Genomic DNA, 17,817 nt, shown 5'->3' with positions numbered 1-17,817 from the left:
CTGCAAGGTGAAAACCTGAAACTGTAAAAAAACAAAAAACGTTGGGAGGTTAAAAAAAAACCCAAACAATCGAAGCAATGGCTGTAGTTTTAAGATGCGCCCACTGAGATCTCAGAAGACTACAATGTGAGATCTGGGTGGCAAGTGTGGGGGTCGCTAGGGAACCACAACAATATTGTCAAGCTTTCCAAGCCTCGATTACCGTCAGTCAAAAGCAGGGACAGGGAGGAGAAGTGTGAATAAGGTAAACGATAGAAGGGAAGGGGGGAAAAACAGGAAAACGGAGAGAAGCAGAAAGGAGGGAGAAAAGGAAGGGAAGAGAGAGAAGAAAAGGGGAAAGAAAGACGGGTGGGAAAAGTGGGGAGCTGAAGGCTGAGGGGGGCAGACAGAGTTGGGCTGGTTTATGGACAGGAGGAAGAGAAGGAAGCGAGGATTGGGGAGGGGCAATTGGGGCTGCCAGAGAAGGGAAAGAGGGAACAGTGTGTGGAGGGTTGATACAGGAGGAAAATGAAATGCCCCGCCTCATTTTATGTGGTATGCAGTTGCAAGAAAAAATCAAAATACAACACATGCCCTGCCTGAAGGCTTTATCTATGTAAACAATGGAGTCACTGGAAAGACATCCAACTCCAACTTCAGACCACGCCCACCTGACCATACGTCAATTGTGAATCCACTTCCTTTCCAAAATCTAAAACATAATCCTGAACCACTATTCACCTTTTTGGGGGGTGGGGAGGGGTAATTAGAGGCTCTTTGGAGCATGGCTGGCAAATCTGCTCGGAGGTACAAGAATTAAAGTTTTCCTTGGAGTTCAGCATGGCTTTGTTCATACTATAGTCTGTCTCAGAAAAAGATGTGAGTGGGGTTGTATCTTCCTTTGCCGCAGAATTCAACATGCCGGACCTTCTTTGCTGTAGAATGCTCTGCCTGGGTCCTAGTGCCTACCTAGCCCTTCTTCCCTTCATCCATTTGAAAATAAAAATACATTTTGACATTTTGCTGTTGCATCAAAGTTGCCAGCGGACCAGGATGGTCACCTTTGAGAACCGGATGTACGGGTAGATACGGGATGTTGCGTTATAGCCGCGAGGAGCGCATCGCCTTCTGGGCGCCTTCGCTTCCCACCCCTGTCACAGGTGGCGGAAACGGCAGCTTCCAGGTGAAGGTATCCCCAAGGCCTGCGGCTGCCGCAGAGGAGGCTGCCTACACTGCCTTCTGGCACCTCTGTATAGCAGCAGCCTTCCAAAAATCGGGATACTGAAATAACCCATGATTAATCGATACCGTGTTTGAAGGCGGGACTGTCCCGCCAAAAGTGGGACGTCTGGTCAGCCGAATCAAAGTACCATACAAAATAATGGTTTTGACAAAGGCCGCATGTAAAAATGAATGGTAATTTTTGTATTCTAATGAGAAAGCATACAATTTTCTTGACCATTGCACCTCTACCAACCGTACTGACATCTTTTTCTGAGACACAGTCACTTGCAATTTCTTTAGCCCTTATTCTAAATTGCTTTTTAAACTATAGATTGTTTTTCTAAGCGTTTTGCTGGCAGAAAAGGATGGATAAAAGACTGATGATGGATGAAAACTGGAAAAGTGGTTTCAGTACGCGAGGGGTTGTCATCTTTCGGCCACCTTTCCACTCCTAGCCTGCCTTCTAAACTTCTAAATGCAGGAGGTTCAATGCTGAATGGGAAAACGAATAGAGAAATTCATGCCTATATTTCAACCTGGCACATATACACCTTTGAATCCTGGACACTTTCATCATGTTGACAACACATGAAGTTGCCCTAAGCTGAACAGACACTAAGAGCTGGTTCACATAGGCATAAGAACATAAGAACATAAGAACAAGCCAGCTGGACTGGTATCAAAACTCGAGCTGACCATCCAGGGATGTCCACGCCTCATAACACTACATTTCCCACCAGGTGCCTTTTGGGAGCCTCCCAGGCAGGATGTGAAAGCATTAGTGGCTATACTGCGCATGGACTGATCCCGGGAATTATAACTGGACTGTGAACATCTGGAGGCATTCTGGTAATCCCAGATCAACGAGGGAATTTCCAAATTCAGGTAGCTCTCATGAATCGACTCTCCTCTATAAATCTGCTATTGTCCCAAGCCCTCCTTTAAAGTCTATATCCAGGTTAGTGGCCATCACCACCTCCTGTGGCAGCATATTCCAAACACCAATCACACGTTGCGTGAAGAAGTGTTTCCTTTTATTAGTCCTAATTCTTCCCCCCAGCATTTTCAATGAATGCCCCCTATGGGAGGCGCTCTCATAGGCGCTCTCATGGCAGCAACTTTAGGTGGGGAAGCATTTGTGAATGAGCAAAATCACTGGCCTTATTACACTGTCATTTGTACAGTGTGGTTCAGCTGTTGGACTTCTGGACTGGAAAAACCCTGGTTCATATCTTCACTCTGCCGTGGAGGCTCCCTGGGTAACTTTGTGCCACTCACAGTCTCCCAGCCTAACTGTTCTCACAGGGGTGGGGTGAGACGGGGAGTGAAATGTACAGGGGATCCTTCTGGGATAAAGCAGGATATAAATCCAAAACAAACAAACAAACAAACAAATGATAAGGATGCAGACAGGCATTCCGCAAACTTAGGGAAATAGCTTGGTGGCTTCCCTCAGCAAACAGTTGCCCAGACTGAGGGTTTGAAGCAGATTTTGGAGCAAAATTGTAGACAGAGACATGGAATTAACGTTCCGGGATCCTCCGGGTTTGGAGAGTCTGTATCTCAGCTCAAACTGCCTGATGTTCTCTCTTTGATCAGCTGTTCAGGTATCATGAGAGCCAACGTGATCTAGTAGTTAGCAGAAGCAGGCTGCAATCTAGCGAACTGGGTTTGATTCCCCACTCCTCTACGTGAAGCCTGCTGTGTAACAGTCCTTTCAGGTGTACTGTCGAAGGCTTTCACGGCCGGATTCAACTGGTTCTGTGATACACCTCTGAAGATGCCAGCCACAGATGCAGGCGAAACGTTAGGAACAAGATCCACCAGACCACGGCCACGCAGCCTGGAAAGCCCTCAACAACCAGTCCTCTCAGAATTGTCTCAGCCCACACAGAGGCAGGCAATGGATGTCTTTTGCCTTGAAAATCCTTCCGAGTCACCATGACCACTGAGTGTCACAGGAAGGAAGAAATTCATGCCTGATCTTAGGGATTTGGAACAGGGACATTGACTCAGATCTAAAAGCACAGGGAAAAAACGCATCTCATCTGGTGTCACCTCAAGTGCGACACTTTTTCGATAGAGTCAATTCACACATTCAGCTACCAACCATCTGCTGCAGAGTTATCACATCATGCATGTTCATGTGTGAACGAACCATAGAAGACCAAAAAAACACACCCTGTTATGAATTCTGATGAGCTTCGTTTTTAAAGCAACGGCTCCTCTTGCTTTACTTGGCAAAGATGCTCCCCAAAAACTCATCTACTCCAAAGAAACAAATGCAGGGATATGAACCGGGCTGATTCACGTGACTTTAGCCAGGGCGCTTTTCAGAGAACTCCCCTGGAAGACAGCGCTTAACCTCTGGTTGACTTTGAAGTTTATAAAAAGAACTGTCAGTTGAGTAAATGCGGCTAAACCCGACAGAACAAAATCGGACGGACAGTAAGATGCAGCCCTGTTAAAAACAGAACCAAACTGACTTATCAGATTATGAACTTCCACTACACTTTTCATGCTCGCGCACTGGATTGCTGACAGGCCCTCTGGCTTTGGTTGTTTTCCAGTCATGACTCTTGCTGAGATGCCTACAATCAACTGGCAACATTTTGCAGATTTCTAAAAAAAACACCCCAAACGGAAGGGAAAGGGGGGTGAAGGCGCAGACAGCAAGTGCTGGATAAGCAACTTGAGAGAGTGGTGTTGGAGCAGCTTCGGGGTTTCCTGGAGGACACATCGGCTTTTGATCCCTTCCAGTCCGGTTTCCATGCTGGGCATGGGACGGAGACTGTTCTCGTCGCCGTCACAGATTTGCTCCGCTTACAACTAGACCGAGGCGGATCGGCGCTGCTGGTTCTGTTAGATCTAACACTGGCGTTTGATGGTGGGCGATCACGACAACTTTTGACCCACCGCCCTGGCGCTTCGAGTCGCGAGGCACTGTCCTTGAATGGATTGCCTCGTTTCTCTGGGACCGGACGCAGCAAGTTAGATTAATGGTTAGCAAGCATCTCCGGAGGTGTTCAGCTTCATTGCGGGAATTGCCTCAGGAGGCGCTGTTTGTCCCCACTATTATTCTAACTTATCTATATGCGACCCCTTGCTCAGTTGAGTGCGGAGCTTTAGAACGCAGACGTGTCATCAATATGCTGATGACACTCAGCTCGATTCTATTGATGGAGGGGCGGACGCCGCCCCTGCGGCTCTCCAGCATTGTTTGGGGGCCGTGGCTGGTTGGTTGAAAAACAGAGCAGAAGCTGAAACTGAATCCATCGAAGAGCGGAGATCCTCTGGCTGAAGGCGTGGAAGGCGTAGAGGTTGGGAATTTCCAGCCGCCCGGTGTGGTAGAGGCACGCTTTATTGGCACCAGTCCCCTCTGTCCAGCGACCTGGGGGTCACCTGGATTACGTCTCTTTCAATGGGAAACAGGTGGCCATATAACCCGGGTCGCATTTTACCGCATCTTAAAGTCCGAGCCCGGCGGCTGGCTCCAGCCTTCCTCTCCAGCGCTGACTTGGCCACTGTGAGTCCATACAGCGGTCACCTGCAAAGGTTAGAACTTCATTGCAGCTTCAGCTCTCCTGGGCCTTCCCTTGCGTCCTGGTCGGAGATTAAAGATGGTCGAATGCAGCGGCGCGTATGCTTACAGGAGGTGCCATGGGAGAGCATATTACACCTGTGCTCACGCGCTTGCACATTTGGTTACCAATTGAATACCGAGATGTCATTTTCAAGGTGTTGGCAGTGTTAACCTTTAAAGGCCTTCTGCAGCGGCCTGGAGGAGCCTCCACGTACCCTACCCTCTGGGACCCGTCTTACCCCATATGGTCACCGAACTGGTCTCTGCGTTGGCGTAGAGGCCAATTGTACTGGGTGATCCCTGGCCCCTCCACATGATCACGGCTGGCCTCCACCGGGCAGCAGAGCGCTTTACAGCTCTGGCCCCAGCCTGGTGGGAGCAGCTCTTCCCTCCAGCTGTCAGGGCCCTGTGGGACCACCGCTGGAGTTCCGCAGGGCCTGCAAGACTGGAGCTGTTCCACGGGCCTTTGGGGAGACTAGCCGTTGATAGGGGCCCCCTCCCTCCCTCCCTTCTTGTTCTTCTTTGACATCATGAAGACCTATAAACCCCCACTCTGGGGCTTCTGTGAGAATGATAGTAGGCGCCATCTGGAACTAAATTATTAATGCTGCATTTTAATCGAGTAAGGTTTATTTTTATCAGAGCCATCCTAATTTATATTTATATTGTATTTTAATTGATTGTGCTCTTTATATTGTTCACCGCCCTGAGCCCTTCGGGGGAGGGCGGTCTATAAACCTAATAAATAAATAAATAAATAAACTTGGAAGTGCATTTTGAAAGAATCAGATCTGGGGACATCAAAGCCAATGGGCAAGACATCAAAAAGAAGAAGAAAAGTATAGGATAAGTGAGAGAGGTTTCCATTGGCAAAAAAAAACCCCATCCCTGTGTCATGTTTTCATCCTCTTCCTCTGTAACAAGTGGGACAACCTAGCCCAGTGGTGGCGAACCTATGGCATGGGTGCCAGAGGTGGCACTCAGAGCCCTTTCTGTGGGCACACGAGCACAGAGTTCATCGTGGGGGGGGGGGGAGAAAATCACACACACCCCACACACACATCTAGGCTGGCTTGTGCATGATCCTTTACCTGGGAGTAAGCTCGGCTGCTAGCAATGAGGCTTGCTTCTGAGTAAACCCTCCTAGGGTTGTGATTCACCCATTCAAAGCATTGCACGGTTGCTTCACCAAGCTTGCTCCCGAGTAAAGCGTGCCTCGGAGCCAACCATTCTTTCTAAACTAAATCCTCAGTATTCAAGTTAAGTTGCCGTGTTGGCACTTTGCGATAAATAAGTGGGTTTTGGGTTGCAATTTGGGCACTCGGTCTCAAAAAGGTTCGCCATCACTGACCTAGCCCACCTCCTGACACCGTTCCTGATCCTTTTCCCCACATTAGCGGGTAAAGCTGGAAAGAGGGATGCAGGTACAGGAAAAGGGTTTGGCACATCATGAAGGGTGACCGAGAGAACTTGCAGATTCACATTTCTTGTAATGCACAGTTGCACCCAAAAAAGGAATCACTGGCTGTCATTTTGTTAATGAAGAATAAAGGGAACTAGTACAGGGTAAATTGAGGCTACCGTACTTTGGTCATATTATGAGAAGACCAGACTGGAAAACACAAGAATGCTAAAATGCCAGCATGGTGTAGTGGTTAAGACCAGGTGGATTCTAATCTGGAGAACAGGGTTTGATTCCCCACCCCTCCATCTGAGTGGCGGAGGTTTATCTGGTGAACCAGATATGTTTCCACACTCCTATACTGCTGCTGGGTGACCTTGGGCTAGTCACAATTCCTTGGAACTCTCTCAGCCCCACCCGCCTCACAAGGTCTCTGTTGGGGGGACAGGAAGGGAAAGGAGTAAGCCACCTTGACTCTCCTTACAGGAGAGAAAAGTGGGGTAAAAATCCAAACTCTTCTTCTTCTTCTAAAAAATAAAAGTTGAAGGCCGCAGGAAAAGAGGAAGGCCCAACATTTTGGCTTGACTCAATAAAGGAAGCTACGGCTGTTAGTTGACAGGACTTGAAGCAAGACAGTTAATGGCAGGATGTTTTGTAGGTCATTAATTTGTAGGGCTGCCCTAAGTTGGAAGTCACATGTCAGCACTTAACACCCTCATAGTAACTGATATGTAGAAGTAACTGATGTGTAGACACTGCCTCTGAACATGGAGGTTTCATTGAGTCATCATAGCTAAGCCCTGATAGGATCCTTTATTGATCTCTCTCTTCTTTTTCTAAGCTGTGTGCAGGTCTGGTCACAACACCTCAAAAGGAGATTGCAGAGATCCAGAAGGCGCGGAAAAGAGCAACCAAAATGATCAGGGGGGGGGCGGCCTTGAGCAACTGCACTCTGAGCAACGGTGAAAACACACAGGGATGCTCAGCAGGAGGAAGGCAGTTAAGGGAAGACATGATAGAGGTCTGTAAAATTACACATGGTGTGGAGAGAGATGACGGGGAGACGTTTTTCTTCCTCTCTCGTCATACTAGAATGCAGGGTCATCGGCTGAAGCTGGAAGGGGAGAGATTCAAAACAGACAAAAGGGTTTCTCGATGCAGTCCATGGCTAAATTGTGGAACTCTCTGTCCCAGGATGGGGTGATGGCTGCCAATTTGGAAGGCTTTAAAAGGAGAGTGGAAGTGTTCACGGAGGATAGGGCTAACCATGGTTGCTTGTCAGAATAGCTGCTAGTCATGAAACAGATCTATTTTCCAGTATCAAAGCAGCATGCCCATTATATCTGGTGCTGTGGAACACAGTCAGAATAAGGCTGATGCAGCCGTCTTTTTTGTGGGCTTCCTAGAGCAGCGATGGCGAACCTTTTCGAGACCGAGTGCCCAAATTGCAACCCAAAACCCACTTCTTTATCAACATGGCAATTTAACCTGAATCTTGAGGTTTTAGTTTAGAAAAAAAATTGCTGGCTCCGAGGCGTGCGTTACTTGGGAGTAAGCTTGGTGGTAGTCGGTGGCTTTGCTTTGAAGCAACTATGCAACTCTTCCAACGGGTGAATCACGACCCTAGGAGGGTTTACTCAGAAGTAAGCCCCATTGCCAGCAACCGAGCTTACTCCCAGGTAAAGCATCACGCTTTAGTTCTTTGCATGAAAATAAGTGGTTTAACAGGGCTTAACAGGGTTACTGACACTGCTTCCCCAAAACTAGGTCTTAGGTTTAATGCTAATAATTGAGCCCAGTGACCCAGGGCAGCCTAGATGTGTGGGAGGGGGGGACACACTCTGTTTTTGCATGCCCACAGAGAGGGCTCTGAGTGCCACCTCTGGCACCCGTGCCATAGGTTCTCCACCACTGTCCTAGAGGCACCAGGCTGGCCACTGCTGGACTTGATGGGCCTTGGTTTGATCCAGCATAGCTGTTCTTATGCTGTGAACAGGGACAGTCCCTCTGTGCTGAGAGAAAAGGGGCAACTTTCAGAAACAAAACAGAGTTCTGTTCTCAGGCAAGAACAATGCTATGGAAAAAGGTTCGTTTGGGTTAAAACCTGGAAGCGCTCAACTTCTGGTCAGGTTTGGGCTGCACTGATGATATTGGAACCAGGGGCATTCTATGTCAGAATGAGCCTGGAAGGCTAATCAAAAAACTTTGGAAGGTTGATGGTTGTTTAATAGTTGGACAGGAGGTTTAAGATTAAATTAACACTTGGGGAGGGAGGTTAAGAATGGGCTAGCTGGAATCAGGGTATGAAGCATCTGCATGCTCTGGGTGAAGTCGAGGACAGGCGTGCTGTTGATATCCAGATCCAGGCTGCTGAGTTTTCAGGGAAGGCGTTGTCTACTGCTATGCATATGTAATTGGGAGGGGAAAGCACGTTCAAGCAAACCCCTCTTAGTATCAAAGTTCAAGAATTAAGATGGCATCTATCTTACTCTGAACTGTCTATGATATGACAGGTAGGGCATTTTAGAAAAATGGCCCCTCTGATCTGGTATGGGCTTGCATGCCAACAGACCCTCCATACTAGGACTGACCATTTCTCAGGCCTATCACCAACAAGCTATTTCCTACTAGTGCCGTGGTGGCGAATCTTTGGCACTCCAGATGTTATGGACTACAATTCCCATCAGCCCCTGCCAGCATGGTCAATTGGCCATGCTGGCAGGGGCTGGTGGGAATTGTAGTCCATGAACATCTGGAGTGCCATAGGTTCACCACCACTGTCATAGTTAATTTAGGGCACCAGGATCCCCTGGGTTGTCCCCATATGAAAAGGGAATCCCAATGGTAGAACTGTTCTCTCTACCCAATAGACTAACATTGGACTGAACAGATGTTATGTCTTCCCATAGACTGTGAGAATTCCACGGCTCGAATGTGTTCTTGACATTAGGAACTTTTCAAGTGGTCACCTTGAAATGCCTGGTACCACAGATTCAGAGTCCACGCAAAAGAAGCCTTCCTCCTAAAATAAAAATCTCTTCCTTTGGAAACGGTTCCATCAGCCCTTCAATTTTTAAAGCCAAGAGGAAGCAAAACAAACAAAGCCAAGCCAATCTGATAAAAAACCAGAACAAAGCCAGCTCACCTGAGCCACGCCAGCTGCTGGAGTAGCAACTAATCTGGGTCCTGGCGCTAATTTCACGACATCCGTCAAGGACACGTTCGTCTCCGCCACCAGTCCTGCAACGGGGATCACAGACCTGATCAATGCGCAGAAACAGGATAAAGGATGCGCCGGGGCTCCCTGGCAAATGAATACGCTGCATTGATCTCCCTCGGCCGGGTCAGCATTCAGGAATGAAGGATAAAGGGTAAAGATCTTACATTCCAATGCACTTGGGCCTGGGCAAGCCGGGGTGCTGAGAATGAGTTTATGCCAATCACTCCCGTTTGTCCCGCGGAGGGCGAAGCTGGCCACAGAGTTGCAAGTTCAACAGTATCAGTAATCATTGAGGAACAACGATAAAGCAGCAAACAGACGAGAAAATATGGAGAAGTAATTATTCAAGGACGAAGAGTGACCAAAAAGCCCACAGAGAAGCCTGGGAGATAAAAAGTGAAGAGCTGGGGGAGGGGGAAGTAAGAGGAGAGACAGAGAGACAGAAGATTACCCATCTCACGAAGAGTTTCTACTGAGCTGCCCACCCACACACCATCACAACAGTCATTTGTGACCTAAAAGAGAAAAAGAACCAACTCGCTTTTCTACCTGGAAGCGACTGTTGCTCCTCACAGGCACCCCTGCCGATGTTTGTTTATAAGTCTAATGGATCTACAAATAGTTTGAACCGGACTGCCCGAGATTAAAGGCGGCATGCTCTGGAAATGTGCGTGAGGACTCTATTGCCGGTCGCCAGCTCTCTAAGATGCTCTCTAAGCCCCAGTCGGGTGTGGGCAGGGCTTCACAATTCCCTCCAGTAGCGGACACTCCTTCAGATTTGGTTTTTGACCATAAGGAGGGGGCGGGGAGGCCCATTAGGAGCAGCAGTGGCGTAGGAGGTTAAGAGCTCATGTATCTAATCTGGAGGAAACGGGTTTGATTCCCAGCTCTGCCATCTGAGCTGTGGAGGCTTATCTGGGGAATTCAGATTAGCCTGTACACTCCCACACACGCCAGCTGGGTGACCTTGGGCTAGTCACAGCTTCTCGGAGCTCTCTCAGCCCCACCTACCTCACAGGGTGTTTGTTGTGAGGGGGGAAGGGCAAGGAGATTGTAAGCCCCTTTGAGTCTCCTGCAGGAGAGAAAGGGGGGATATAAATCCAAACTCTTCTTCTTCTTCTTTTATTGTGAATGTCTTCCTCTTCCACATGTCAGGGAAAAGAAAGGGTTAAAGGTCCCCTTCTCCCCCCTCCCAATCCTCCCTCACGGAAAAATAGTTCCAGTGGCTGCATTTGGAAAGAAAAAATAAAGACTTCCAAAGAAATGATCGTAGGGCTAAACATCTTGCTCTGCCCTGGGTCTCCAACTCAAAGGAGCAGTTCACCAAGAGCAGACAGCATGTATGAGCCAACAGGCAGGGAACTGGTGCAACTATTTTTGGTGCTTATATTGTACTTCTCTTCTTGCTTGCGCTTCATGAGCATTACTAGTCGAACAATCAAAAGAACAAAGGAAGAGCAGAGAAATTAGGAAGAGCTTAATTTGGGGCAGGGAACACTAGGATACCCTTCCCTCCTCTCTTACGGGTTCGGCATCATGACATGGTACACTTTCAAGCTTTTTTAAAAAGGCTGGAACCTCGGTTCTGTGATGTGGAAAGTAAAGTCCTAAGATTTTTTAAATGAGAGCTAAAGCTTTGGTTCCAGAATGTGGAAATGGAGGTCCTTAGACTTGGTGGCATAAAGTGCCATCGAGTCACCGCTGACTTATGGCGATCCCATAGAGCAGTGATGACAAACCTTTTGGGCTCAGCGTGTCAAAAATTCAGAAAATCCCTAACTTGACTCAGCTGGTATGTCACCCTCACACACAAACCCAACTTGGCATATTCATTTTTTTAAAATGCAGTCCAATATTATGATTCAAAATCAAAACAGGGAGAATAGTTGTTGGGTCACCCAAAATGTCATGTCATGTCATGTCACCTTTGACATGCCTGTCATAGCTTCACCATGACTATTGTAGAGTAAGAGATGTTTGGAGATGGTTTGCTATTGCCTGGCTCCATATGGGCTGAAAGAGTTCTGAGAGAACTGTGACTAGCCCAAGGTCATCCAACAGGCTTTATGTGGAGGAGTGGGGAAACAAACCATGTTCTCCAGAATCCACCACTTTTAACTGCCAGCTTAGATATTACACATATGTAAAAAATGAAGGGTATGTAGGCAGTGGTGGAATCCAAAATTTTTAGTAACAGGTTCCCATGGTGGAGGGACTCAAACTGTGGTAAGCCAATGTCGGCCCAGGGGCAGGGCACGGGGGTGTGGGCTGGATTCGGGGCAGCAGGAGCATTCCTGGAGGGGGCAGGGCATTGTGGCCAAGGGCGCAGCCAGCTGCGCCGTAATCCTTGGGCAGGAAGCTTGAGGTATGCACGCAGGCGCAGGCTGCCACGCACACCGGTGCACCTCCTGCTAAACTGCTTCAAGTTCTGCGCGCTACTGCTGAGAGGAGGGGCGTAACTAAGGCAAAAATCACGAGGCAAAATCACCAATTAGTAACCCCCTCTCAGCACACACAAATAATTAGTAACCTACTCTCGGGAGCCTGTGAGAACCTGCTGGATTCCACCTCTGTATGTAGGGTGCATGTAGGGTATGGGTATGAGCAGAATGTATCTAGCAGTGGGTTTCATGATCCATTCCACACATTCTGAGGTTCTGTGGAATCCTACGACTGAAAACATGCCTCCACTGTCGGGCCTGTAATATGCAAGTTCCACAGTTCAAAGCAAGCTCACACAGTACAATGGAGAAGCCCAACAGAGTATCAACCACGGGGCAAGGTCAAAGATCCTTGGCAGGAACAGAGAGGTTCCTTGGCCATTTTCGACTAATTCCTCTGCAGGCAAGGGTTTTCTGAAGGCAAGCAGTTTGAAAACCAGAAGCTTACAATGCCGCTCGTTCGCCCCGTGATGCACAGAGCGCTCTCCTGGGGGCAATTTTAACATCTTTCCCAAATGCAGCCAAATATGTATTCAGCTCTCTGTGTTCATATCGCTTAGAGGGCTCTTTTGTTGACTTACCGTGAATTGCTCGGTAAGCAGAACCTAAACAGGCTGAATTAGCAGTGTCAATAGTGTAAACGGGAGCGCTGAACACATCAGACAGGATCTGAGAAGAGCAAAAACATCGGTTACCTCTAGGCTTGGGGGAAATGATTAATAGGAACAAACGGCGTTGGTCGTACTATTCTAAGGCACATCTCTGTCCAGCATGTTGAGAAGCTGCATTTCTTCAGTTGTGTGCTGAGTCAGAGACCACAGTCCCATCAAAGCCAGTATTGTCTACTCAAACCGGCAGCAGCTCTCTGGGGGGGTTCTTTCATCTCACCTATTATTAGACCTTTTGAGTGGAGATGCCAGGGATAGAACCTAGAACAGGGGTAGGGAACCTGCGGCTCTCCAGACGTTCAGGAACTACAATTCCCATCAGCCTCATCGGCAGCAATTGGCCATGCTGGTAAGAAGGCTTGATGGGAATATGGACCCCTGGTATCTGAAGAGCTTCTGCGGATGTCTGAAGCAGATGCTCTGCCTCTGAGCCACGCCCCCGGCCCTTGTGAATTAGCATAAACAGTACAGGTGAAAGGGATCTGGGAGTCTTACTAGACCACAAATTGAACATGAGTCAGCTGTGTGATGCGGCACCCAAGAAAGCCAACGCAATTCTGGGCTCCATCAATAGGAATATAGTGTCCAGATCAAGGGACCTAATGGTACCTCTCTATTCTGCACTGGTCAGACCTCATCGGGAATACTGTGTCCAGTTCGGGGCACCACAATTCAAGAAGGATACTGACAAGTTGGAACAGGTCCAGAGGAGGACAACCAAAATGGTGAAAGGTCTGAATTCCATGCCCCACGATGAGCATTTTAGGGAGCTAGGTATGTTTAGACTCGAGAAGAGAAGGTTAAGAGGTGATATGACAGCCATGTTTAAATATTTGAAGGGATATCATACGGAAGAGGGAGCAAGCTTGTTTTCTGCCGCTCCAGAGACTGGGGCAAGGAGTAATAGATTCAAGGTACAGGAAAAGAGATTCCCTCTAAACATTAGCAAGAACTTCCAGCTGGTAAGGCCTGGTAGAAAGTGGAATACACTGCCTCAGAGTGTGGTGGAGTCTCCATCTTTGGAGGTTTTTAAACAGAGGCTGGATGGCCATCTGTCAGGAGTGCTTTGATTGTGTATTCCTGCATGGCAGGGGTTTGGACTTGATGGCCCTTGTGGTCTCTTCCAGCTCTATGGTTTTATGATTCTACGATTCTAGTTATACTGGAACAAACTCATATGTAGAAACACATGGTCTGGAACTGAACTCATCTTTTTTTTTCTGTGTTCCTGCTGAGATATTACAGAGATGAATGGCTAGCAAGGGTAGAAGCAACAGTAAAAGCAAAGAAGAAAACATGACCGGCATTTTTTCCCCATATAATAACAGCATTCACACAGAGATTCCCTTTATGGACTTCACATGTATTATCTCAAAAATCCTTGCACAGGATTGTATCGTGGTAGGCAACGATTATGAGAGGCAGGGGAAAGCCCCTTTAAAGATGGAGGCAAGATCCCCCTCCCCCGAGCCCTCTTTTCTACAGTGCATGCTCTTAGCTGTCACATTTCACGGAGATCTAATCTGGAAGTCAAGCAAAACAAAGAAGAAAATGGAGCAGCATCACCCATGACTATGGAATATTTTAGTATACTGGTGGTAGGGAATCGAAACTTGAACCACCTCATGTAGAAAGACAGAGTTATGAGGGCATATGTCTGTCCCAGGCCTGGATGGGATGCTTCTGCCGATGCTGGTGGGGCAAGAGGTCTTAGTGGGACCCCCACCTGGTGGTGGCAGTAGGGCTGGCCTCAACATCTCCCCAGTGCCTATGGGGGTTTCTCCCTCTGGTGGAACTCTCCGTTGCAAGTGTTCTTCTTTCTTATCTCCGTGCCTTTGCTTTCAGGGTTTTCACTGGAGCCACTGTGGCCCTACCCTGAGAGATGCCTTCCCAGGTGTTAGTGCCAGCTGGCCCCCTTTCAGCCAAGCATCCTTCCTTGAGCCTTTTCACCTGCACATCAGCAGGGAGAGACTTTCGGCCACCTTTCTCCCCTGGCTCCCCTCCCTGCCATTATGCAAAAGCAGGTTCAAACTCTCTTCTTGTCTCAGTCTCTGACCTCCCCGCCCCCCACCCTTTGCCCCCCACTAGATGCAACACAGGTAAATGGGATGCCCTCCATCTTCTACCAGCAACCTCCACCCAGCTGCTTTCAGACTGCCAGTCTGAGAGGGGGCAACCCAGTGGTGGGATCCAAAAATTTTAGTAACAGGTTCCCATAGTGGTAGGATTCAAACAGTGGCATAGCGCCAATGGGGCTGGGCAGGGCACGACGGGGGCGTGGCCGGGCATTCCAGGAGCGGGGCATTCCTGGGTGGGGCTGTGGCAAGGGAAACGAATGCACGCAGGTGCAGGCTGCCACGCACGCCGGTGCACCTCCTGCTGGACTGCTTCAAGTTCTGCGCGCTACTGCTGAGAGGAGGGGCGTAACTAAGGCAAAAATCACGGGGCAAAATCACCACTTAGTAACCCCCTCTCGGCACACACAAATAATTAGTAACCTACTCTCGGGAACCTGTGAGAACCTGCTGGATCCCACCTCTGGGACAACCTTATAAGTGGGATGCAGAGCTGCATCATTAATTTGATAGTAAACACGCCGTGCCTCAATGGCCCTGATTGGCAGAGGGGAAGAGGGTATCAAGGCATTTAGTGCTCCATCTCCTAGCTCACTGAAGAGACACACTGGGAGAGCTTCAAGGAAGAGCGTTCAAGAGCGTGCTTGATTTTACTGGATGGCCTCCTTCATATCAATAAGGCTGCTCTTACAAATATCTTGTGTCTGTTCCCTTTCACAATGAAGAAAATGCGCACATTGCACCTATTTCATTGTTTAATAAGAACATAAGAACATAAGAACAAGCCAGCTGGATCAGACCAAAGTCCATCTAGTCCAGCTCTCTGTTACTCGCAGTGGCCCACCAGGTGCCTTTGGGAGCTCACATGTAGGATGTGAACGCAATGGCCTTCTGCGGCTGTTGCTCCCGATCACCTGGTCTGTTAAGGCATTTGCAATCTCAGATCAAAGAGGATCAAGATTGGTAGCCATAAATCAACTTCTCCTCCATAAATCTGTCCAAGCCCCTTTTAAAGCTATCCAGGTTAGTGGCCATCACCACCTCCTGTGGCAGCATATTCCAAACACCAATCAGTACTATGAAGAAGTGTTTCCTTTATTAGTCCCAGTAATTCTTCCTCCTAGCATTTTCAATGAATGTCCCTGGTTCTAGTATTGTGAGAAAGAGAGAAAATGTCTCTCTCTTGTCAACATTTCTCTTTCTACCTCCTATGCATAATTTTGTAGACTTCAATCATATCCTCAGCCAAGTCAGCTCCTCTCCCAAACTAAAGAGTCCCAAACGCTGCAGCTCTCCTCATAGGAAGGTGCTCCAGTCGCTCAATCAACTTTGTTTGCCTTCTCTGCACTTTTTTCTATCTCCCCACATCCTTTGAGATGCGCTACCAGAACTGGACATAGTACTCAAGCGTGGTCGCATTCACTGCTTACATATGGGCATGACAATCTTGCAGTTTCCTTTTATTATCAATTCCTTTTCTAATGATCCCTCAGCATAGAGTTTGCCTTTTCAGCTGCGTTATGCATTGAGTTGACATTCCCATGGAACTATCAACTAAGACTTAAATCCCTTCTGGTCTGTTCAGACTGATAGCACTGACCCCAGCGTATGTGAAGTTTGATTTTTGCCCTATGTGCATCACTTTTACATTTTAAGCAGCATTGAACTGCATTTGCCATTTCTGAGCCTTACTCATCTAATTTATCAAGGTCCTTGAGCTCTTTCTGCAATCCTTTTGTGTTCTACCAATTCTACATAATTTGGTATCATCTGCAAACTTGGCTACCACGCTACCACCCCTACTTCCAGGTCATTTATGAATAAAGTTAAAGAGAACTGGTCCCAAACGGATCCTTGGGGACACCACCCCAACATCTCTCCATTGTGAGGAACTTCCCATTTACACCTCACTCTTGTTTCCTGTTTCTCAACTAAATTTTAATCCATAGGAGGATTCCCCTCTTATTCTCTTCTCATTGCTGAGTTTTCAACAGTCTCTGCAGAGGAACTTCACAAAGCCTTTGAAATCCAAGTAGACAATGTCCACCGTTCACCCCTGTCCACATGCCTGCTTACACCCTCAAAGAACTCTAGTAAGTTTGTAAGACAGATTTGTTCTGCAAAAGCCATGCTGACTTTTTCAGCAGGTCTTGCTTTTTCACATGTTTTATAATTTTATCTTTAATGATAGATTCTACTAATTTACCAGGAACAGATGTCAAACTGATCCTGGCCTGTAATTTCCTGGCCCCCCCTAGATCCTTTCAAAGATTGGTGTGACATTGGCCATCTTCCAGTCTTCAGGGATGGAGCCTGATTTCAGGGATAAGTTGCATATTAAAGTGAGAAGATCAGTACCACGCTTGAGCTCTTTAAGAACTCTTGGGTGAATGCAATCTGGGCCAGGGATTTCAAAACATTTATCACTACCGCTGCCAGAACTCTTCCTGTCACTCACTATCTTCGCTAGTTCCTGGATTCACCTCCTAAGAAGCTTCTGGTTCAGGTGCAGGAATGTTCTCACCTCCTCTTGGGAAGACAGATGCAAAGAATTCATTCAGCTTCTCTGCAATCTCCTGCCATCTTTAGCACACCTTTGACCTTTGTCATCTAACGGCCTACCGCCTCCCTTTGCTGGCTTCCTGCTTTTGATGTACTTAAAGAACTGTTTGTTGCTGGTCTTGATGTTCAGCCACAAGGTTCCTCATAATCCTTGCCCTTTACAGCTAATGGTTTCTTTGCCACCATTTGTGTTCCCTTCCTCATATTCTTTCATCAGCCAAACTGACTTCCCATTTTCTAAAAAAGATATTTCTTTTTTTTCTGATAATTTCTCAACCTCTTGTTAACCATGGTGGCTTTCTTTGACTGGGTGCTGCCTTTTCAACCTGTGTTCACACATTCCAGCTGAGCTTTTGTCATTGTGTTTTTTTTAGCAACTCCAAAGGTCCACAGTTTTTTGACTCTTGATTTTCCCTTTCAGCTTCCTAAGCACTATCCTCCTCATCTTGAGAAATTTCCCTTTCTGAAGGCTTAATGTAACTACATTAGTAGTTGCCACTTGTTCAAGATGTTGAGATACTTAACGACAGCATTGTGGTTTGTTCCCTATCGCTCAACAACACTGACTTCCTGCACTATGTCCTGGGTCCCACATAGAATTAGATCTAGATCACTCTCTCCCCTGGTTGGTTCCACAACCATCTGCTCTAAGTTACAGTCATT

The 17,817-nt window shown here is 47.6% G+C and overlaps 1 protein-coding gene across 3 annotated transcripts in view; it reads right to left on the bottom strand.

The window, feature by feature from the left end:
• Positions 1 to 17,817, bottom strand: part of XYLB (xylulokinase) — a 117,379-nt gene that overhangs the window by 11,788 nt on the left and 87,774 nt on the right. For 2 of the 3 annotated variants that reach the window (XR_007245824.1, XM_048511857.1), the window contains exons 12-13: positions 12,431 to 12,518; positions 9,334 to 9,428 (exon numbers count right to left, since the gene is read on the bottom strand). Coding sequence is in view for 2 of the 3 variants with exons in the window: in XM_048511857.1 (XP_048367814.1) it covers positions 9,334 to 9,428; positions 12,431 to 12,518 (183 nt within the window). In the remaining variant the exon portion in view is untranslated. The remainder of the gene's footprint in view (positions 1 to 9,333; positions 9,429 to 12,430; positions 12,519 to 17,817) is intronic. The other variant, XM_048511858.1, reaches the window with a different exon arrangement.

Source organism: Sphaerodactylus townsendi, linkage group LG11 (assembly GCF_021028975.2).
Source record: "Sphaerodactylus townsendi isolate TG3544 linkage group LG11, MPM_Stown_v2.3, whole genome shotgun sequence".
NCBI classification, from domain to species: domain Eukaryota; kingdom Metazoa; phylum Chordata; class Lepidosauria; order Squamata; family Sphaerodactylidae; genus Sphaerodactylus; species Sphaerodactylus townsendi.
The sequence above is the reverse complement of the archived record's forward strand: the minus strand, read 5'-3'. Positions and strand labels throughout refer to the sequence as shown.